The 24,725-nt window shown below is 35.1% G+C and overlaps 1 protein-coding gene across 1 annotated transcript in view; it reads right to left on the bottom strand.

Annotated features, from left to right (window-relative positions):
* Positions 1 to 24,725, bottom strand: part of DPYD (dihydropyrimidine dehydrogenase) — a 643,333-nt gene that overhangs the window by 429,543 nt on the left and 189,065 nt on the right. Inside the window, exons 6-8 of the mRNA XM_063298272.1 lie at positions 24,479 to 24,675; positions 21,433 to 21,514; positions 15,068 to 15,155 (exon numbers count right to left, since the gene is read on the bottom strand). Of these exons, the coding sequence (XP_063154342.1) occupies positions 15,068 to 15,155; positions 21,433 to 21,514; positions 24,479 to 24,675 (367 nt within the window). The remainder of the gene's footprint in view (positions 1 to 15,067; positions 15,156 to 21,432; positions 21,515 to 24,478; positions 24,676 to 24,725) is intronic.

Genomic DNA, 24,725 nt, shown 5'->3' with positions numbered 1-24,725 from the left:
AGGAAGACAGAAATGTTAGGCGGGCTGAATTAAGAGAACAGACTGCAGATTCAAATATGATGTTATACAAATTATTTAAGAACTTAACTGCCATAAAATTGAGAACATTCACATTATTCTAACAGGTAGTTCCTGTACTTGTCAAGTTCCGCTAACCTGTCCCTGAGCCAAAAGTACCTAAAGTCTGCTCTTAAGGGAAATTCTAGACAGAGAAGCTAAGCCATCTGTACTTTCAGAGGACTCCTAATACTATCACAAAGATTGATATGAAACTTTCTTACTGTAAGAGAAAACATAATAATGCCTCCTGAAAATATGTACAACATGCAAAACATTAGACCTAGGAAATCTGTTTCTTATACCTAATTCAATACTTCGCTTTCCTGTATTGGGCTATAAATACATAGGCATTCAAGAATGAATATGTTTCACAGATAAGAAATAAAATAGGGGACAGCTTACAATCACTTTTCAAATCTGCACCCTGTAAGATGCATTACCAGTCTCATCATTTATAGCCCTCACAACCATTGAGAGAAAGCATGAGATGATGCAACTTGTAGTCCCAACATACAGGACAGGCCTTACCTCTATTTTTATGAAATATTATGAAACATTCAAGGCTGGAAACAAATAAGATCCAGAGATAAAGCACTATTTTTAATTTTAATCAATGTTGTTTGTTTTGTTTTCTTTTGTTTTGCATTAACATTCAGAAGAATTGGTTTGCCAGAAAGAGGAGAACAAGATTAAAAAAAAACAAAAAACAACCCTAAGGGAAATTTCATACTGCCACTGCTTTTACTCCTAAACTCTGTGTCAGCTTAAAACTCATCCCACAAGTATCCTTGCTACTTTGGACATCACATGGGCTGATTGATCTGACCAAGAAGGGAACACAGAAATTATGCTCTAACAGCCTGCCCCAGCAACAAGATCCAAGATCTTCTTTGCCACATCCAAGTATCTTGTTTGGTACTTCTTTAAAAAAATAAATCGCAATGCTTGCTCTGAGGAAACGGTGCCAAGCTGACATCCTCTCTGATCAACTAAATTAATGTGAAGTACTAAGTTGAGTAGAATGGCTCATCCCTTATAGGGGAGGTGGTGTGATGGAATGTGTTTCTGAGGGGGAAGGTGATGTTATGGAGATCACAGCCGAGAAAGGAGGGGGTGCCTTCCAGGGGGAAAAACACACTCACAGTGTAGAAGACCTTGGGTGCCCGGCCAAGAAGGTCAGGCAGGACCTTCAGTTTCTGTAGTTTTTCCCTTAGAGCCTGCTAGTTTCGCTCAGTTTGGCAAGATTCTGTTCATATGGTAGAAACAATAAAGACTAGAGCTTCATTCCTGGCTCAGTGTAGTTTCTTCGCCTTAACCCTGACAGGTGGACAGTTCAGGACTCAAAAGACAGAGTTTCTGCTATTGGGAAACTAAGCCATTCCAGATTCTGCAATGCTGCATCACCAGAAAGCCTGCATGTCCTGCTGAACTATGCCTGATCCAGAAACACACTGGTTACATTGCTCAAGGGAAACAACACCCTGTGATAACAGAGGCACAGAGTTGGTGAATGCAAGGAGTAGTACAAAAGCCATGTGGGGAGGTGTCCCAAGTATGTGCCCAGGCCTCCATTCTAGGCCATTCTCATATTATTAGTCATTGACGTTTCTGTGAAAAAAAGAGAATGCAAATATATTTTGGGGATCTAGCCTTTAAAAAAAAAATTCTGCAGAAAATGTAACCATCAGAGACAGAGATTGTATAGATTGTGAAAAATGCTTTTAGCAATGTGGCTCTCCCACTCTCCTTCTGGGTGGTGAGAAACTCGGTAGGTAGTAGGTTTAAAATATAGTAGGGATGGAAGAAAGATGGAAAGCATGGCAATAATAAAACAACAACATTGCCTTAAGCAGTCATATATAATACTTTTTATTTTCCCAAAGACTTGTGCTGAACTTTGGTCAGAAAAGATATCTATGCACAGAAAACGCTCTCTAAATATAGTTCATTAATCAGAAACATGAGACACAATTTCTTTCTGTATCACAAGCAAAATGAACATCTGTTCATTTTTTGTCACATAGGTTCTCAATGCATGTGGGTGGGTGTGAACACAGTCCTTGATATGTAATATTCTTTCCATCTGCACACCAGGTGGCACTGCATAGTTAATCAGAAGATAATAATTGGCACAGGGTGATAATTTACGTTTTAGAGATAACAGAATAAATCAATCTTAGGACTTTTTAAAAAAGTGCACCAGTGCTCAGACTTCTAATTTCTCTTTTGTTGTGCAATTTAATAGTGATCAATGAGATTATTTGATGACACTATTGTTTCCAATACTATGTTAATTAGCACTGAACAATTACTCTGAGGACCCTTAGATGAATGATTTGATTTTGTTCTATCCGATATAAGGCTTTAACCTTCAGATATAGAAAATTATATAGTATTTAAGCAAAGGGGAAGGAAATCATTTGTTTTGTTTATTCATGAGAAATGCTTATGATAGCATAGGATTCAATGCCATACAAAATCTCTAAGCAGATACAAATGGAGTTACAGGTGCTATAGCAACAACATAACACATATAGAAAAAACAATGTTCTCAGACCCAGAAAACTCTCACAGCAAATTGCAAAAACTCAAGATAAAGTAAGCTTCAGAAACTGAGGAACAATTCTCAATAGCCCAGTATCCCTTTGTCCTAATTCAGACCTTTGCCCTTTTGTGACACTATAGAAATAAGGCTGATAGTAACTAAAATGTATTCAAATAGAATTGTTTTGGCTATGCTTGTTTTAAGAAAATGTAACCTCAGTTGCCACTGTACAGAGTCATATGTCTGGCTATACTGTTCCAAGAACTATCAGTTTTAACTGTAATTATCAGAGCTGGAAGCAAATGAATTAAAATTGCTCCTCCTTATGGTCACAATCTAGTGACAGTAGGAATTACTGAAAATAGCAACAACAACAACAGAAACAACAACAAAACAGGACTTCTTGAGCCTTGCCCTACAAATTTACCAATGCAATCATTCATCCAACTGCAAATAAATAAATATGGTTTCATAATAAACCAAATAAAAATGGTTTCATCTGATAATTTCCTGTTCAACACTTCCAACATTCAGCATGTCTTCTTCGAACCCGAAGGACTGCCATTCTCTTGCCCCATTGCTGATCCCTGAAGTATGCTATTAGCAGCAGCAGCAAAATATAGCAAAATTCTGTATAATAAGAATGTGAACTGATTTATGGACACAAATACATTTCATTCTCTTATTACATGAAATTTTGAGAGAAAGATGGTGCAGCAGAAATTTTCAAATTAGGAACTTCCTAGTCTTCTAGGAAGATTAGTCTTCCTAATCTGACTTCTATTGTGAATTCTGCTTAACGTTTGTTTCGAAGTACACCTTGCTATTCAGAAAAAAAAGTTTTCTCAGTTGAAGGTTCAATCACAACTATTTCTTTAGAACAATCCACAACACCCTTTGACATTTCAGAAATACCCCTCAAAAACACTGGAGGTTTCTGCTTTATATTCTTTAATTAGGCACTGAACTGTCTTTAAAAAATCCAGAAACAATGGGAACTGATACAGAATAACCCTTCATTGTAGAATTTTACATGGAATATGTACTGACAAACTGAAGAGGAAATTATTATTATAGATTCTTGGGGAGGGAGAAATTGATCTACTATGCATTTCTGCAAAATTTTATATTTTAGATGGACATCTTTTATTCAACCCCTACAGTATATGTATTAACCAATGGTGTTTACCATCACAGTCAAGGTCAAGGTGATCCTCTTTCTTCTTTTCTTTTTAATTTACTTTCAGAACTATTGTAATTAGAAATTCTGTAAATATTTATTTTAGCAGAGTACATATATCATAGTACTGTATGCAGATTATGCTCCATGTTTCATAGATCTATATAATTTTTACTTCATTCATAGAAGAGTTTGGTATCTTGTCTGGTTACTCCATAACTTGAGAGAAAAGTAGACAACGTCATCTGGTTTTAGAAAAAATTCTGACATATTTAGGGTTTGGGCTTTCAAGTTGTTAGCTGTGTTCTGATTCTTTTGTTTATCTTGGTATAAAAATTTCTACAAAATTCCTTCAAATAGTAAATTTCATGATCACCAATGTTGGTACAAATGAAACAGGATCTAGACAGGTGGTCTAGAATTCCTTTCAGCAAGATAAATGTGATTAACTTAACTCCAAAGTTCGTTTACATTGTATGTTTTTCTATTTTCATTCCATCACATTACTTTAAGCCAATTCATTTGCAACTAAACAATTTTTGTTGGTAGGAATCCTTTGAGATTCTCACTCCATAAATTACTGTTGCTTACTGGGAAAAGTTTATTTGATTTTCCATATTTTCTGTCCTATTGCTGGGTATTTATCTTAGCTTTGGTTATTGGAATTTTATTATAGAATAAGGAGTTTGACTCCTAGATCATGAGGTTGTGTTCGAATTATTTTGTTTATTTTACTATAACAATTTCTAGGTGCTTTTTCAAATGGTAAATTCTCTAATTTTGGCACAAATGAAATAAGATTTAGACAGATGGGTTCAGAATTCCTTTGAGTATATGTGGCGAGATAAATGTGATTAAGACAAATGTAACTCTGAGGTTGAATTGTATTCAAGAAGCCTTTCTATTTTTATTCCTTCAACTTATGTTAATTTATATGTACTAACCAATTTTTTTTGGCAGGGCCATCCTCTTCTCATTGCATAAATTATAACTGCCTGTGAGAAAAGATGGATTTAATTTTCCACAGTTTAAGATTTAACACTGGACTTTTATTTTAGCTTTACTTATAAATGGGAATAAAGAATTTCAAATGTAGCTTGTCATGCTTTCATACTGAGAGCTAATTTTGATATCACTATAAACTTGGCAAGTGGGACCTTTGTTTATTTAATCATTGAATTAAATACCTCCATGTGGTATTGGAAAATATTGGGTCACAAGTGGGGTTTTGATCTCTTTAGCCATGAAATCTTAAATTACAAGATAACTATTAGTTAAAAATGGCTGCTAAATAAGTTTTTGGGTAATCAGCTTAGTTATGCTGATATACTTTTCAAAAACTTTGTAGAGCTTAAAAAACTTGATTCGATTTAACTCAAAATCCGTATTTGATTATTTGGACATTTTAGACTTGACACTATTGGAGCTTCTTAAATACCATACTTGTTAAAATCTTCAAAACATTAACCAAGTTTCCTAAGGTGGCAACTTTTTTTTCAGAAGTTGAAGGAAGTAGAGAAAATCAATATTAATAGTGAAGGAAGTAGACAAAACCGATATTAATAATCAATAATCAATCAAATAAAAATAATCAAAATCAAAATCAAAATCAATAAAAGTTGAAGGAAGCAGAGAAAATCAGTATTAATAATGCACAATGAATAATGAATAGAATTCATTATCAGAATAATGAACCTTAATACCCTTAGAACAATGAACTTTACTGTCCTGAGCTAGATATCTAGAGCAAGTTATTTTTAAAACTAAGAAATCCTTTTTAAGTTAAAAACATAGTCAATAATACAGGAAATATTATTTTAGGTATATTGGGATTGGGATCATGCCAGAGGATATTCTACAGGTGTTCACTACAGTTGCCTCGACAAGAGAGAACTATTTCAGGAGTTTGGGTTTATTTTACTAAAGGTGTATTTTGAACTGAAATTCATAAAACTGTCAACATGACATCAGAACACTGTTAAATATATTCATGCTCTTCTTGACTGTAACTTCATTCCTTGGAATGTACCAAGGCATTTAGAATTGTGGACCTTTCATGCATTATACAACATTGGAAGGATAAATTTACATCTGACTGAAGCAGCGGATTGCTGCAGTGGAATGTCAACATTCGAATTAATCTCTTTTTCACAAAGAGACAAGGAAGAGAACTGATTAATTGATTAATCTTGTAATTTTTTCTGGAGTTCTTTGGTTCATAATTTCCAAGCTTTCCCCCTATTTTTTTATCACATTCATATTTTCACTATTATATGTCATTGTTTAATAAAGCACAAAAGCAATAAAAGAGAATATATGTGGTGTATGTCTTTATCCTTCTGAGATTAATTATAATTCAAATTGAATTAAAAGTTAATACACGCTAGGTTGTTTCAGTTAACAAGCATGAATCCATACTGTTCATAGAATTGTTGCAAAATTTTGAGTGATATAGAATTTGCAGTTTTTAAAGTTAGGCCAATATAACAAGGTACCCTTGCCCTCTAATCAATGCTAAATAAATTATATATATATATATATATATATATATATATGAGAGACAAGTATTCATTAAAGCAAATTTCACACAAATACATTATTTAAAGAACTATGATTGGTTTATGGAGTATATATTAAGTGCCATTCTTTGACAGGAAAATTTTCCACATGAACAGAAACAGTTATGGACAGCACTGCCTGGAAATCTTAAACACAAATCAGCAATTTGGACTAACAAATCCAAATCTGTGCACAATATATGCAAATGCTATATATTACAAATAGGAAGCAGGGAGAAACATCAAAAGGTAGATGATTGTTTGTATATGTTTATGTGTGCATATGAGAAAAGAGAGAGAGAATGAATGAATGAAGCTGTTTTTAATGGATTAGGTAAGAATTCCCTTTGTTGCAAAGATTCTCTGCCACTAGTATTACTGTTGCTAAAATGGAGCAGTAATTAGCCTGAAAAAATATATGATTTAATATGAATTTATCCCTTATTTCCCACTTAATATAAACTAAAAACACTTTCATAAACATTCATTTTTGTCTGAATTTTTCAATACAATTCACACCTAAATATTGGAAAATAAAATACAAAATGTATTTATTATAGAAAAATGGATGCATAGATGTATGCACAATTTTCATGAAGTTATTTTTTTAAAACTGTAGTCCATAACAAATTGATCTTAAGGATGAAAAATGAAACTAAGAAAATCAAATTTAGCAAATTGTCCATCTTTACTAAAAACTGGAAAATTCTAAGACCTCTTTCATTAGAACAACTTGACTAAATTAAGTATATTTAGCTGATAGAAATTATCAAAATAATTACTTGATGGAAGATTTAGGTTTCCTTGTATTTTTATAGATTATGGAAGCTATTATTGATATATTTAGAAACAACAACTTTTATCAATGGACATCTTTGTTAAGTAGGAAGGTAGAGAAATAGAACTTGATACTAATTACATTAGATTGCAGTCTTTTGTAAGCAGTGTAGTATAACAATACCAGAATACCCAGATTTTTGTTCCCCAAAGCAATAACCAATGATAGATAACAATAATATTTATATATGCAATTACATAAATTGGTTACAGCCTAATATCAGTGGTTTTCCTACAAGAAAGCTAGCTTGTATAAGAAAACAATCAATCAGGAAACAGAATTTAAATGTATGTTTAATAAGTTTCTGCCTCTATAGTTGTTACACATATCCCCCTCCTAAGTTTCTCACCATGGTGGTCCTTCAGCCCCCTGCGCAACTGATAGTGAGATGCCGGGATCTGCCTGATGTTGGACTCCTTCATACTGCATGAGGAAGGAAGCTGAGAGATAGATGAGGTAGATTCTCTACCAGCAGATCATAGGCCATCCCACCTAACAGCAGGAAGAGTAATCAAACCCCTTGGAAGTAGCTTTCATTGTTATTGTTACCACTATTCTCTGAATGACAGAAGAAATGGCAGCAGTGAGCATTTACAAAGAACCAGTGGGGCATCATCTGATCAGCAAGCAGGGAAGGGGGGATATCAGCACAATATCTGTCTAGAAGTGTCCACTGTGGCTAGGTCTTCTTGAATGTAGAAAGCTTTGAAAACCGAAATTTAGATTCATATCCTTTTTTAGAATAGGTCATGGAGTTAACCCACAGGCAATTTTTCTCCTTTTGTATAATTACAATAAATGATTTTTTTTAAAAAAAAATCAATACTAATAATTAAGAACCATATGAAATGCATTACTGTATTATTATTATTATTATTATTAGTCTCTCAATCATTTGTAAAGCTGGGCTCAGTGGATGTCTTTTAGAGAGAGCTAATAAACTATAGTAGCAAAGCTCAGAACTGACCTCATCAGTTTTTCCTCATATGCAAAATGATTTCTAGAACAAACATATCCCCCCAAAAATTAGTAACTGGGAAATGTCAAGGTCATGAATGGAAAAAAAAGGTATAACTTTGGTGTCAGGGCCATAAAAATCTGTGAGATGTTTAATTACCCAATTAAGAGGAAGAAAACTTTTTGTTGTTTGTTTGTAAAATTAGGAAATACTTTCTCTTTGGAATCTAGGAAATAACCCCTATTTATTTCAAGGCTGATACTTTCCAAAATCAATTGCTATGAAGTATAGACACACAGGGCTTCAGGCAACTGAGTTTTACCTCTTTGGTCTTTTTGTTTCTGAAGATGCAAAAGACTAATTCAATCAACATTCAATATTCATTAAATATAAAAAAGAAGAAAGCTGTAATTGAATGCACCAGAGTTTTGTCAAGAGTGATGTTCTTTTAACTGGGTTTTGCTGATCTTGGTAGCATTTATCATCAATGACTGTTGTATTTCTCTCCTATTTTTTTTCCAAATAAAACTCACATCTTAATGATTAATTTATAAACTTCATGGCATTTCTTCTAATAACTGAGCATTAAAATGATGGAATTCTAATGAGATAAACGTGGTTAATACCAAATGCCTACAACTGTTATTTTGAAACTCAACAGCTATCAGCCACAACTTTTTAGGTTCTATCACTTAAAAAACAACAACAAAAACAATTATCACACACGTTTTGAGGCTAATAAAGATTTTTAAAAATAGTTGTTTTTTTAAGCAGGTAAGACTTGTGTACTTAGTTTGGCCATCATGTGGTTACTGCTATAAATTGCCATCTGTAGTATACACAATATTGTATGTCAAGAAATACAAAACACTACAATAGGCAGAGAACAATTCCTATCAGACTTAAAAAACTATAATTTACACCTGAATTCCTCACCATTTTTGTTAAAGCTGTAATTTGAGACACTAGTGAAAGGGTTCTTAAGGTTAAGGAGGAGATAATACACAGCCACAAAAATGGAAGGCATTCCTTATCACAAATACCAAACTTAATATCAGAATCTGGTGCCAAGGATTTATGGTCAATGCTTGTAACTGGCTCTTCCATTCATTTACCAAGTGTTGGATACTGATGTCAGAACTCGTTTTTATACTTGTCCAAAACAGATTTCCAGCTTACTGCAGAAACATACCTTATTTATGTACTTACTATATTTTTACCCATTTTCAAAAAACGATTGTCTTCTTTATCCATTTATTTGTGTTATTTCACCACTGTTCAGTCTAAAAAGGCAAGATACATAATGGGCAAGAAACAGAGAAGAAAGAGAGGGAAGATGCCCAAATCCTCAAGGCCAGGAAAACATGTTGGGCAGTATTTATTTATTTATTATTCAAATTTAATTACCTGGAATTTACAGTATATGCACTTCAGCTGAGGATGAGACTCACTTCCTGAAACTCTTAAATAGCTATTTGTTTGTGTGTTTTTTCCCCTTTTGCCCAATGAATAGGGTTAGTGTGGTCTGGCAATCAGGAAGGGGGCCTTCAATTATTCAATTCCAGAGCAGCTGACATTGGGAACTATGTGGGAAGAGGAGCAAAGCAAGGTCTCTTCAGCCACTGTTTCTCTGGCTCAAGTAAGGGGTCCACCTTGCTGTAACTGTCTTCCTGGGAAGCTCCTGGCCAGTGAATGAGGTTAGAGCATGCTGCCTTTCAATTCTTGGTATAATTGTTCATATGCTGGCATGTCAATGTTAGTTACAGAAACATTTCATTTTCTGAAAGGTATAAAAGAATAAAAAATGAGTCCAGCTGTATGACTTCATATGGTATTCACACTGAATGAATCTCTACCCTGTGATTAAACATGAACTTTCAGTAATTCTTCATGCAATCCTACATGTGGGATCTATAGGGAATCAGAATGTTAATTTTGAAGTGATCAATGCAACAAAAGAAAGATCTCAAAGGTCCATCTTAGTCCCATATTCTGTTTCCAATCATTCCTAGCCGGTTGCTTCTTGCAGAGCCTGTCCTGTCAATAGGCACACTGTTAATATTTACTGAGCTGCCTCCAAGAGTCATCATGTTTTCAGCTGATTCCAATTATAATCCTTGATAGTTAATTTGTAGACTCTAACCTACATAGTTTAGACTGCAATGGTTCTTATAGTAAGCATTGCAATACTTGATGGGTTTGGGAGTTTTTAATGCCAGCAAGAAAGACTCACCCTGAGTTTTATAGATCTTGATTTGCACCTCTGCCTCAGTTCATAAAATATCTTAGCTTGGACCTGAGTTGACAACAATGCCTCCCTATGAAAGATAAACTGAAAGTCAGAGGTGGAGTTATGTCAATAAGCGACAATTACTTAGCTTCAAGGCCATGAAGAAGAACCCATTAGAATATGGAAAAGACAGGAAGAAGAAGCAACATGTCTGAACTGCCAAGGGTATAAATGGGAATGGTTCCCTCTTGCTGACAATCAGCTATTCAGTGACACTTCACCCTAGTTGCAATAAAGATTCTTATCTAGGGTACTGTGCAGTGCCCTGGGTCTGAGAGACTTCAGCAGAGATCAATCCTAGCAGCAAGCTCAGCCATGTAAAGTTGAGACACTGAGATTTACTGCGAGTCCCAGTCTGGGAAGCTTGGCACCACTCCTACTTTTTCTAGCATCTGATATTCAGAGACACCCTGCTTTTCATTATGGCATTTCTGTTTTCTTGTATCATAGTAGGGATTTTTAACTGCTATTGTTATGTCTTATGTAGGGATTTTAGCTGCTAAGTACTCTGGAACTTGTACATCCAATATTGAAATCAGAGTTAAGCAAAAAAACATCATTCATGCCATTTTCCAGAAAACCTGTACGGTTTTAACATGTTTGGGAAAATTCAAAATGGGCAAAGTTTTTCCTTACAGAACAAAAGTTACCTAGAAAGTAGGACAAATGCTTGCATGCACAAAATTCCATAATTTATATGCAACTTTATTCCTTGGTATGTTCCAGTGTAGAAGTATTGAGCCTGGAAATTGATTCTCTAATGAATTCTTGGAAAGTTGCTGTCAACCCAAGGCTCAGAAGATCAAAAGTCTGACTCAGTGTAAGGAAACTTCACAAGTGTAGTTCACCATAACTAGACCAGGTTTAGAAGAACAAGTAAAAAGAAAAGGAGCTTTTGATTTCCATGTTTCCCAGATAGTATTTTTCCCCTTGTTCTCCACCCCTAACGAACTTCCAAGTGTTACTTATTTGAATAATCTCAAAACATAAAAAACATGGTACGCAGTTTAGTCTAGCTCTCCCTTATTGATAGAATCAAGCTCTTTAAGTATTCCTACCTAATTTCTGGATTTTTTTTTCTTCCCCTAGCAAAGGGTGAAAAGAAGAATGAAAAAGGTACATGGTTTGTCAAATGGATTAAATCAAGAGGGATGGTAACCTGGCACATTGCCTCATGTACAATTATCAAGAAATATGACCCCATGGAAATTTGTACGCGTGGAAGGCCTCAAACAATGAATGGATTTAGGATTATATAAATCACAATAGTCTGTAGTATAATCACATGAGAGAACAAACCTGCAAAGCTTATTATACTGAATACCCAGATGGAGAACAACAGTTGTTGCTGTACTAAGAATTACCACTCTGGTAATCAATAACAGGAAAAAAAGAACAGTTGGGCAACTTGTTTCTTATTATGTTCACTTAGGCAACGTCTAGATCAATAAAGAGCATTAAGTCTCATACCTCTCTTGGCTGTGCATACTCAATTTACCCTGTGTATGCTGAGGAGGGATTTGGTGGTACATTCACATTCTTCAGCAGATAAACATGCATATCATTTGCAGAGTCACTGCTTAAATGCCAAGCAAATCTTTACATTCTTACAAAGATTGGAAGAAAAGTTTCACTAAAGTAGCATATACTTTTTAAATTATTTGACTGCAGATTTTTGTATAGTAAGCTAAATTTTATCTTTAAGAAAGGAGAAAACATAACTAGAGTGGTATAGGGTTATTAGGCAAGAGTATGTCCACCAAGATTTAAGCCAAAGGTAGTTTTAAAATGAAAAATGTTATTCCTCATTGAGACTAAGGGCACTTCAAGACCCTTCCTGCTAAATACCCGACCAATCATTTCACTGTGGTGAAGGCAACAACCAAACTAGATCAACTGTATATCAACTAGTTACCAATTAGATCTTCCTTCCTTCCTTCCTTCCTTCCTTCCTTCCTTCCTTCCTTCCTTCCTTCCTTCCTTCCTTCCTTCCTTCCTTCCTTCCTTCCTTCCTTCCTTCCTTCCTTCCTTCCTTCCTTCCTTCCTTCCTTCCTTCCTTCCTTCCTTCCTTCCTTCCTTCCTTCCAAAAGGTAAGTATGCAGTATCTTAGGTCAAGCATCCTTCCTATGCACTTTGGAGAGAGGTAACATATGAATTGAAGTGTATTTCCTAACATCACCTGAATAAAAATGTGATCTAAGAAGAGTTGAGATCCAAAGAGATTTTAACTCTTTTATCATGTGCATATATTCAGACTTTCTTCCATGAAAGGCAAATGGCTACTATGTTCCACACAAACTAAACATACAGTACACTGTGAGCCCCACAACAGGATGGCATAGCATAACATAGCATTAGATTTACTGCTGTCTTACACCAGCCTTTATATATAAAATTCTATCTACCTACCTACCTATCTGCCCTCCCCAATTCATTAAAATAACAACAAAAGGAAAAAAAAGTTAACATTCAAGATGAGAAGAATGCAGTTGTTTTTGACAGTATCTGTTGCCTCATAGCAGCCAGACAGAATTTGGCTACATGTAAGCAACAGTGCTCTTATAGTCTATCAGGAGAAAGAAGATATCATCTCTGCCTAGGTGTTATTTTATGAGGAACCTAATTAACTTATCATGTAAGTCTCTGTAGAAATTGCAGTACAATAGAACATGTTGCCCGTCCTCTGCAGTATGGGAGTCACATGGGCAGAGGGGTTCATAGAAAGGAATCTTTTGATATTTACCATCAATATCTGCTGAGGGTAGTGCATCAAACCTAGCTAGCACAAATGCTCTGCAATGTCTATAATTTGTTAAGGACTGGCAGGAATCAGATGACTTAATAATAAAGGCAAGACTTAAAGACTTAAGTTGCCTTGGTATCATGCTAATATCTTGATGCAATCCTATATCAAGAATCTTCTCCTTCAATATTCATTTTGCTTGACTATCCCATTTTCCATATTGCCTCACTAGAGAAGTTGTATACTGTTGGTATTTGGTTGTTTGCAAGCAGCAAGCCACTAAGTTACTATGGTAACAAATCACTTTGGCAGGGTGAACAGGTCAAACTTAAAGTATCCTCAGGTTTGGGTTTGAAAAGTATGACCATATAAGATAAAGCTGCTAATTGCCTGAAGGGGAACTTGCCTGGACTTGTTTAGTTTCCTTTTTGCTGCCTCTCCTTCCAGTCCTACTCAGACCACGTGTGCGTGTGTATGAGCTTGTAAAATATTAGCTTGTAAAGCTTTTGTGCCTATCCAGGATTTCTGGATATGGAAACCTGCTTATGTTTTATGTAAATACATTTATTTTTGTAGAAATGCCTTGTGTGTGTTTTTTCTGATCTCTCTGGCCAAACGCTTTCCAGCACTCTGCCACATATACTGCCAATATTTCTCTATCTTCCAGGTAGATTGGAAGTTATCCTTGTTAATCATGGAGATCATCCCCCCTACGATAAACATCAACCAACAACAGATTCAACACTTTTTAGAGAAGGGACTTTCTTCCTACTAGGACTATTTCCAAACAGAATAAATCCAAATAATGAATTAATTGGTAAATTAAACAACTGAAAATATTTGAGTGGAATAATATTGCTGGAGCAAAAAGTATTCACCAAGTTCAGATCATTCATGCACACAGCATACCAGGCATTACATTAGGATAGTTATTCCTCCTATATGAAAGATAACACTTCAAGATAATGCTAGTCATCTGTTTTTCTAAACTGCATGTATTAAAATAATATTTAAAAACAGGAATCAAACTAATTAATGGATTTAACATACCAAATATTTAATCCCCACTTTTCATTATCTCTGTGCTGCCAAAAAAAAAAAAAAAAACCTCTTAAAGAGCAGTTTTGTAGATATGCCTCTAAAATAAATTAGTGGACTACAAAGTAAACATAAATAATTATCTCCTGGAGTTACAGTTAATGCTGTGTATACAAAACAAAAATCCATCTGACCATACTATTTGGTAAAGGGCTAAAGAATACACAAACAAACAAACAAAGGTGGGGGGACTGTTTGAGATAATGCTGATTCTGCAATCTGGTGATATTAATTTAGCATAAATAAGTCCCCTAAGGAATTCTGTTACGTAATGATCATATTGAGATTTTGACTAAATCAGCACCATCTATTAAATAAAGCACTCCTTAGGAATGTGATAGTTGTACTAGAACACATTGATTCAGGTTTTATTAACTCTGTTCCTAATGTAACAGCATCTATTGCCAAAGTTAATGTTGTTTCATAACTTCATCATTCCAGAGAAACACATACTGAGAACCAGTTGGTTTGTGTAGTTAAGATGTTGGACTAGCATTGGAGAGACTTAGCTTCAACTCAATCTTCAGCCACGGAAATTCATTTGGTAACTTTCAGCCAGTCACTTTCTCTAAGGCCACCTTGAACTCTTGGAGTAATAGTGGAGTAATAACAATCTAACAAATAAATAAATATTTCATGTGGGAAAATTGGTCATTTCCAAATTAGATCACATTAAAAGTAGATAGGCAATGAAAAGAAAATCAAGTATATCACTTGCTAAAGGTCTCTTACCAAGACAGGATTCATGATATCATAGTTCCTGTAAAAGGAAGTAAAAAAGAATGAGGAATTCCTACCAATTCCAATGAAGATTGCTTTGTAATCATCATTCTTTAAAGCACTGAGGGTCAGTCCATCCACTGAAAGGCCTCTGCCACAGATGATCTGAAAGATAATATTGGGAAGCTCATCGTAAGTTTATCAGTCACTTTTAAGATCAAGTTGTTAAGAGGCATTGTGTTGGTCATTCAGTCAATTATTCAAGGACATAATGTGCCACTTTAGGCAAGAGAAACTTTAAAAAATGATCATAACCCTAGACTTGGATCTGTGCCAGAATGTCCAGAGAACATATTGTGAAAATTCCTTAAAGGATTTCAGTATCAGCCCATTTCTGAATGCAGCTGAAGTTCTGTAATTAACAGCAAAATCAGTGTGGCTTTAGTTTTACAGACATGGAGGAACACTTTTTCCTGGGTCAGCCTGTCATATATTGAGGTCATATTCAAAAGCAGTCTTCCAGATACCTCTGCAATCTCAGATAGGCTACCAGAGAGATAGAATCCACTTCATGAATGCCCTCCATAGAAATATTTTTTTTCAGCACCTGGAAAGTAAATCTCTTCTCTAAACCTCTTTTAAAAAAATGTTTGTATTGTAATGCCCTAAATGTGTATTTTATTTTGATTTTTTTGTAAATTTTGGAGATAAATATTTAAATTATAAATATTTATTATTTATTATAGATAAATATTTGATTTACTGTATGTCACACTTTACTGCTCTGACAAATACTTAAGGGAGAACACAAAACTTAAAAAAATAAAAGCAGTGCATAACATATTAAAAATGCACATTAAAATTAACACTAAAATAGATACTATAATCAATTAACAACCTTGAAAAGGAGATCCTTCTTTACAGATTTTCTAAATGTGGGGGGCATATGCAATTTCCAAGGAAGTACATTTCACACCCTGGGAGCAATACAGAAGAAGGCAGTGGGAGTTTCTTCAAAAGGGCCTCTCCTGAAGATTTTAATTGCCAGACAGGTTTGCAACAGGAGATGTAGTCCATTGGATAATCAAACCCTAACATTTAACGATTACAGCCAAGACATTAACTTGTTGCCTCAGAAGCAAATGCCAACCAATGCAGGCTATTTTGTACAGAGCATATTGCATGCTTCCTGTATCTCTCAACAGTTAACAGCCTAGCTGCCACATTTTGCACCAGCTGTAACTTCTGGATATTTTTCAAGGATAGCCCAAACATGGCAGGAGGTAACCAGATATGGGTAACTCTTGTCAAAGCCAACAGGAAGGGTCACGGCTGGTGCCCTAGGCATAAAGGAAAAGATCCTCCTTGCCACAGCTGCCACCTGCAAGTTCAGTACCAGCTGAGGGTCAAGGACATTCCATACTGCAAACCTGCCTTTCATTAAGTATAATCCCATACCAAACAGGTGAAATTTTAATCTACAAATCCATGTTCCTATTTACAATAGTGTTTTTGCTTTAGTACTCTACTCCAACCAAAAACCCAACCGAAATCCAGAAAAATCAGACATGTTTGCTGCTATAAGGCCACTATCTTCTCAAATACTACGTTTTACAGAAACGGAGTATTTGAGACAAATGGATTGTTTGTAATTGTATAAATAGGTCAGAACAAGTGACATTGTAGGAAGAGAGTCATGTTGGTCTATGCATATGACAAAGTGAGTTGCATTTCACAAAAGGTTATGCCTTTTAATAAAATTTGTTAGAAAAGGTACAACAGACTCCTTCTGATTTTTTGCCAAGAAAAGTGAGGGTTTCTTTTAAAAAAAAAAAGGCATTTTCAACAGTCTTTTTTAGGCAGGAGAACTCAACCATCCTGCAAGGTAATAATGATCAACTCCCTTGGCCATGGGTTTAGTTCTGTCCTACCCAATTATAGATGGAAAAGGTCCAGTAACGGTCAAATTATCTTTTTGAAAAACACATTGGAAGCATTGCTGAAAGAGGATGTGAAGTCCTAAGGTTTCAGAGAAGGCCATGACTTCTAAAGATTACTTGGTAGGTTCTCATACTTTTATCCAATCAATTTCAGAATATGGAGGATGTATGATATCTCAGAATCTACCCAGAATATAAAATTGCAGTTCCTATGTTATTTATAAGGCAGTAACTTTTATTAAGAAATAATAGTGGCTGAATCTAATAAATTACCTTTATAACTGATCATCAGTTTCAGCAGCAACCTTTTAACTTATGGCTCTATTTCCCTGACCCAGGGATGGGGAATGTATGCTCCTCCAGCCAGCATGATCTTTTTTTTAATAGTTATTTTATTAAAAATTACAATAAAAAAGATTAAAAACTAATACAAACTTAGAAAAAAGAAAAAATAGAAAGTGCAGAAAAGAAAAAATAGAAAGAAAAACAGAAAAGAAATAAAAAATAAGAATATAGTAAATAAAAAGAAAATAAGTATATAAAGAAATGACTTCCCTTCATCACAACAAGTATAAATAATTTTAGTAACTTAGCACCTTCTGTTAAAATAAAACAAATTATCTTCTCATATGCCATCTCTTATCTATAAACAAATACTTAAAGGCTCATCATTTCAGTCCTATCAGCAAAAGACCATTAAGGGTTACCAAAGATAATAGCATATCTATTTTAGCCTTGATCAACTAAACCAACTTTATAATCCTTCTTTTTACTTTTAACAATATTGATCTTTAGTCCCAGAACATGATTTCTTTTCATTTTTATTTTGTCCGTTCTCACAAAATTCTTCAAAGCTTAAACAAGCCTCTTTTGTAAACCCAACAGAGAAAAATTACTCAGGTCACTCTCTTGGTTTGTTATTTGTATATCCCTTTTAATTAGTAAGACATCAGCTGGCTTCTTTTGCACATCATTCTTGTAGCCTGTCATTTTTAAATCCACTTTCATATCAGTCTCAATCTTGTCAGATATGTCTTGTTCCTCTTCCATGCCATCTTTTAAACACAGTCTATCTATAGAGGCAGACACTCTTAAAATTAACTTCTGAGTCTACTATTCAAAAATATCCTTCAATATTTTTTTTATTTTTTATTTATTTTCTATCCCACCTTTATTATTTTTATATGTCCAATGTTAAAATATTTTGCTTCATGCTGTATTAGTGAATCAAATTCTTCTCCTTTAATTGTAATCTACTTCCTTCTGGTTCCCTTTAGTGTCCAATCTTCCAAGTCTCATCCTTTTATTTATTTATTTATTTATTTTAAGATAATTCAAAATAAAAGCATTTTTCCACAGGAAGGATTCTTACAATTAATTCCAAAATCTTATTTCAAATTCATCTGAACCCTTAGTCTGTTTGTAACTTTCCAAAATCCAAGTTCTAATCACCCTATTGTTGTTTATTCCAAAATAAATTCTTAAACTAGTATTTAAACCTTCTTTCACTAAGGATTGAAGAAAACTCATCCAGTGCTATAAAACTTGTTGATCCAAAGGTTCCTAATTGTCATGAGTAAGGATGGCGAGCAGGGGGCTCCCATCCAGACTGTCAAGTGCATGCGTAGCACTGATGAATTGTTCAGCCATTCAAAGAGACACAGATCGGGACCGCCTTAACCCTTGGGGGTTATATGTCTGGGTTTTCCCCATGCTTCTTCAGTTTGCTAGGATTCCTGTTAAGTACTAGCAATAAATATTAGAGACCAGTTCCTTGTCTCAGTGTGTTTCCTGGTTGTTAGGACACTAATAGCTGAAAAGCAGTTAACAAGCAATTTCCGAAAGTGGTTAGAAAAGAAAGTATGTGAACCCAGTGTCCTTTTTGAAGGCACCAACCGTGGTTTCATCAAGGTGGTTTTCCCTCATCTCCCAGAACTCTAAACCTGCTGGAGACTGCTGTCTTGCAGTCTCTTTGGGAAGAGGAGTGTCTGGAGCACTTGTGGGCAATCTCAAGTCCTCTCCTTTTCCAGAGAGGAATTACAAAGAGTCAGTCTACTTGCTGGCTCTTCGTTCCTCCACGGTCATCAGCTCTACTTTTAGTGGAGACTTCTTCAGTTTGCCATTTCTTCCCTGGAAGTCCCCCTCCAGCCATCATGATCAATGGGAACTGCAGTTCAACATACTGAAGGTCTCATTTAGATCACTCCTTGTAACTTCTCTTTTAACTGTTAATCTTAACAGACTCACCCCACTTATCTCTGAGACTCCACCCATGTTCTTCTGTTTTCAAGAGTTTATAAATTATTTTGCTACATACAGGGTATATTCCTTTTTTAAATAACCAAGTAAATTGCATCAACTCTCTTCTCCCTTCATTTTAGAGATAGCTCAAAACTTAAACTGAAGAAAAATTTAAAACTCTTTAGTCTTTATGTCTACAGTAATATGTAGGTGGCTATGGGACATATTCTAGTAATCAGAGCATGGGGGCCTTGTAACAGGTAGGCTGCAGCACTGTTGTGGGCTTTAGGATTGATCTGAAAACACATCTATGCTAACATCAGTTAGAACAAGTCAAACTGTGAATGATTTGAGATTTTGTTACAATGATATACAATGATGACCAAACAAAATGGTCTCAAGAGAGAATACAAATGTTCATATAAGATAAGGCTATCAGTGGCCTCAAGTCATTATGGCCATTTACTGTTTTCAAAGTCAGAGGAAGTATAGCACTGAATAATTAATTGCCGGGGAACAGAGGCATTTCCAGAGGCATTTAGATGACTACTGTGGAAAGCAGGAAGCAAGGATAGTTCGACTTAAGAGTTGGCATATCATAACTGAGCTGCAAAAATCTGAAAGATGGTAGCAAACAGTTAAGAGTTCTCTGCATCTCTTTGCTGACATCTAATGGCCTTCTGGATTTTTGCAGTCCAGTTATGGTAGGTCTACTTTGGACTGATCCAATAAGGTTTTTTTGTGGTCTTATGAAAAAGATGTGAGGTATCTAAATTTTGTTTTATTTAGTTTTCAGATGGTGGGCAGCAGCATATATGCACATACTACACTGAGAGAGCTGCCTGCAGTAGGAAGCTAAATTAAAAATAATTGATCACATGGAAACTAAGATGGTAAGCTTTTGGTGCTTAATTCTAAGTTGACTGTGTTTATAAAACAACTTTTCTTCCCTCTTCTTTTAAAGACCCATGTACTCATAATTACAAAATGATATAATAAACAACAGCTGCAGTCTTCCTCAGATACTCTGTAGTCAGAGTAAGGTAAAGGTAAAGGTTTCCCTTGACGTAAAGTCCAGTTGTGTCTAACTCTAGGGGGCGGTGCTCATCTCCGTTTCTAAGCCTTTAGAGCCAGCATTGTCCATAGGACACTTCCGGGTCATGTGGCCAGCATGACTCACGGAACGCCGTTACCTTCCCGCCGAAGCGGTACCTATTGATCTACTCACATTTGCATGTTTTCGAACTGCTAGGTGAGCAGGAGCTGGGACGAGCAACGGGAGCTCGCCCCGCCGCACGGTTTCGAACCGCCGACCTTCCGATCGACAGCTCAGCGGTTTAACCCGCAGCACCACCGCGTCCCTGGGGTAGTCAGAGTACAAAGTGTAAATCATCTTTTTTTTTATTATACAGTGCTGTGAGTTAAATTTATATGCAATGGAAAAACAAGGCTATATTATTATTTAGGTGTAGTCTTATAAATTTTAAAATCTCAAATTATTTCCAGAAAAGAATTATATACATAAATAACTACTCCCTGTGTGTAAGACAGTATTATATTGTTAACCTGCATGTACACAATTTTAAGCTTAAGAGCCAAAATAATTGTAAGTAAAATAATATCAACATATATGTTGCTTTTAATAATTTTATTATCCAGTTTGTACTGTCCTGTAATGGCAGATTATTATAATCAAAAGCTGTCTACAATCTAAAGTTTAAAAACTCCCATCACAAAACATACTACATTACTTCTTTTCAGGGAAGTTTAACTTTCACTAGTGCTAATTCCTTCCTTTAGCTCTTTGCGTTAACATGCAAAAGAACTCTGTGTGAGATTATATTTTATAAAAAAATGCAGTGTGGACAAAAAGTAATCATGGATTAATTTTTAACTAAAATTTAATTTGTGAGAGGAAAAGACAAGTGGAAAAAGCAGCAATGGCCACACATAATTAAAGAAATAAAATCCTTCCAATAGCTACATGGAACCCTAAAGCAATTTAGGTATTTGTTTCTTACAGACAATTAATCACATGCAGGCAAGCCAGATGAGCTATTGATTGCCCTTTTCCCAACTAGTGGCATTCAGACAGCAGACAGACAAATGCCCCAAGCGAGGGAAAGCATCTTCCCCCCTCAGCCTAGTGTAGCTTTTAATTGTTCTTTACTAAGGTGCATGACATTTTGCTGTTAATCCTGAGCAGTGCTCCAGCTTCTTTTTCTGTGAGCTGTACCAAGGCAGTTTATATTTTTCATTACCTTCACTCCGAGGTCCTTCATAAGCTTAGTTTCAAAATGCACTACATCATATGGTAGTCGGAACTGGGGGATTTCAGATGTGCTGGAGAGAACAAATAAAACAGAACCAATGAAATATTTCTCAGCTACTTCCCCAAAAGAGAGGGTTTCTTGGGAATAATACATGCTAAAAACAAATAAAAGAAGAAGAAACTTAAGATAAAGTCTCTAACAAACACAAAAAATATTACCAAGCCCACTTTTAAATTATGGAGCTTCTTGCTGAGAAAATATCTGTGTAGGTAGGGTTTTTGCTTGGTCAGAATTGTTAAGCAAATCAATCTGATACCTACTTCCTAAACTAAACTATAGATCAGAATACAGTTATCTATTGGATTTCATACTTGGATAAATTCTACAATGGCATTCTTGGCCCAAAATGTCTCAATGTGTGTCATGACTGACGCTAAAATATATTTCAAAATGTGAGATACCATGAAAATACAGATTTGGGGATAAAATATGTTCAAAATGTATTTCTGTAAGTTAAAATATATTTAAGTATGCACTAAATATCAATTATTTATTTCATTTTGGATTAAAGAAATCCAGAAATTAATTAGGATAGGGAATGGAATAGAGGTTGTTTTTGTTTTTGTTTTGTTTTTAGATTTTTTATGCCACCTTCATTATTTTTATAAATAACTCAAGACAGGTAACATACCTAATCATCCTTCCTCTTCCTTTTTTCCCCCCAACAACAACCCTGTGAGATGAGTTGGGCTGAGACAGAGTGATTGGCCCAAAGTTACCCAGTGGCTTTGATGCCTAAGACAGGACTAGAACTCCCAGTCTCCTGGTTTCTAGCTTGGTGCCTTAACCACTAGACCAAACTGGTTCTACATTTGCACATATGAAGATGACTGAAAGCTATCTACAAGAGATAGCCATATTAACTCTTACAGCAAGGATGGGAATATTTAGGCAAGCCCATGTGAAATATAGAAAGCATGTCACAAAATGGCTACACTATGTCTGTGGCCTTTCATTAAACACCTCTTTTCTGCTGAGGGATACATTTCCAAAGAACTCAGATGCAGCCTGTGTCGGCTTCAGAGACATTCTTGTAAATAAAAACTATGCTAGAAGCTGGGACTTTTCTTTTCCAGCATGCCAATTTCCATGTAATTCTTTTTCATGAAACATATATTTCAAACAAATCAAATTCAGATGAGAGAGGAAGGCAGGTGGGCAAAGAAGGTATCTGGCACTATATTGTCTGTCTCTGACCAATGTTGTGAATGTGAGACAAATATGTTAAAAGCTTTTAAAAATTGTTAAAAATGTAATAAAACAAACAAACAAAGGATTGCATATATAAGTTTAAGAGTACAAGACAAAAATCCTTTTTAATCTTGTCTACCCACTCGCATGTTAGAAAGAAATGACATAAAGGGGATTGGAATACTCTCTGCTGTCTGTCCAGCAGCAGGATAAATCTCCAAAAGCTGGACAAAATAGGACTCAAGTTGGTGTCTGGGGAGAAGCTGACAAAAGAAAAATTTAATTCAAAAATGGGTTGGACTTGGTTGGAACCTACAGAGTGTAGTTATAAAAAAATCCATAAACCGTGCTCTGTGTACCTTCCATGCCTTGTTCAAATACTCTAAAATAATTAAATGTAGTTGCAAGCATAAAGGAAAAAATAGTGCCATAGAATAATAACAGGCAACTAGAGTTTATTAAAATTATCTACTACTGTACATAGAACCTGGACAGAAAGCATAGTTTCTATTTTCCCTTGTCCAAACTATCTATTAACTGCTTAGTCCAATTTCCTACTCTTAAAATAAATATTTTGTAGCCAGCTGAAAACAGCTTCTTTAAGCAGATGACATGGAAGTTACAGGAACCTTGTTAAGAAGGCTGCTCAACATTGTCTCCCTCTTCCTAATAAGTTTCCACTTTTTTGCCTGCAAGTTTTATAAGATTTTACTTAATATTTTGAATTTGTAAATTATCCTGAAATCTACAGGTATATAGAATATTTTTTACAAATAGCAAGCAATAATTCTAACTCATAATAAATTTAAATGATCAAATATGTTATTTCCATATGCATCTGATCTGATCATAGCTTATGACATTACAAGAATATGCAAATCATATTAATTTAGTGCTTTTCAAACTATGGTCTTCTGACTGCCATGGGTGATCTACTATACCTTCCCCATATTGACTGTTGGTTATCAGGTCAGGCCAGAGACCAATCAGAACCTAAATTCCTGCCTCCTTGCATTCACTGCCAGGCAGCTGGTTCTCAAAAAAAGGATTAATGGCTGAAAATTGGTTTACTGAAACACTCATGATAATACCAGTAGCAACATGTCCCAAAGTTCAGAAAACTCGTAACAGGTTTCAAGTGCAATTCCCAACTGTGAGTCTACATGTACTGCTTTAAGGAAGACTCTGCTTTCACACAACCAACCCAAAGAGAAAAGTATGAATAGGAAATTAAATGAATTAAGTGGGGTTTTGTTGGGCTGGAGATCCACTCATCTGTCTTGGTATTCACAAATTTCTACCGGAGAACATTCTCCACCAGCAAGTTTGGGTTAAGAGTTATCATTATAATATAGGATACATAAAATAATTCACAAAAATAAATACTTTTGTAAATAATTTTGGAAAAATGTTTGTACAAAACTTGTTTTAAAAAGCCTTTAAAATTAAGAGATGGGAAGGCATACATAAATGAGACTATAATGAACTATAATAACCTTATTCACTGAAAAATGAGAACTCCCACACACTTAAAATTTGAGGATGGTGGTGGTTTACATATGGTGATCCCTACACTTTCGATATATTTATTTAGTGATTCATAGCTTCAGAGAGTATGAGAAACACTAAATTAATTTATACAACAAAAAGTTCATCAGTGTGACAGTATTATTTTAAAAACTGTTAGTCAAAAGACAAATGTTCTTTAAGGTTCCAAGTCATATAATAACATCTATATCATGTTTAGAATGCTTTATTTCAAGTTGTGAGGATGAAACATTACCTTAAACCACCAACGTAGTTTTCCTTTTCAAAAATGGTAATGTCTGAATAGCCCAGTCGAGCCAAAAACGTGGCACAACTTATACTTGCAGGTCCTGCTCCAAGAAGAGCAATCTTGGCAGAATAGGATTTAGGCAAATCTTCCAGTGGTGGCAAGGAGGGATCTCTAATTTGAGGAATGTTTATTGCTCTGAATACCTGAAAAGTGAGATACTTAAATGGTTAGTGAAAAGGGAAGAGCACTCATA

The sequence above is a fragment of the Candoia aspera genome, chromosome 3 (assembly GCF_035149785.1).
Source record: "Candoia aspera isolate rCanAsp1 chromosome 3, rCanAsp1.hap2, whole genome shotgun sequence".
NCBI classification, from domain to species: domain Eukaryota; kingdom Metazoa; phylum Chordata; class Lepidosauria; order Squamata; family Boidae; genus Candoia; species Candoia aspera.
Note: the sequence above shows the minus strand (reverse complement) of the source record. Positions and strands in the feature narration are given on the sequence as shown.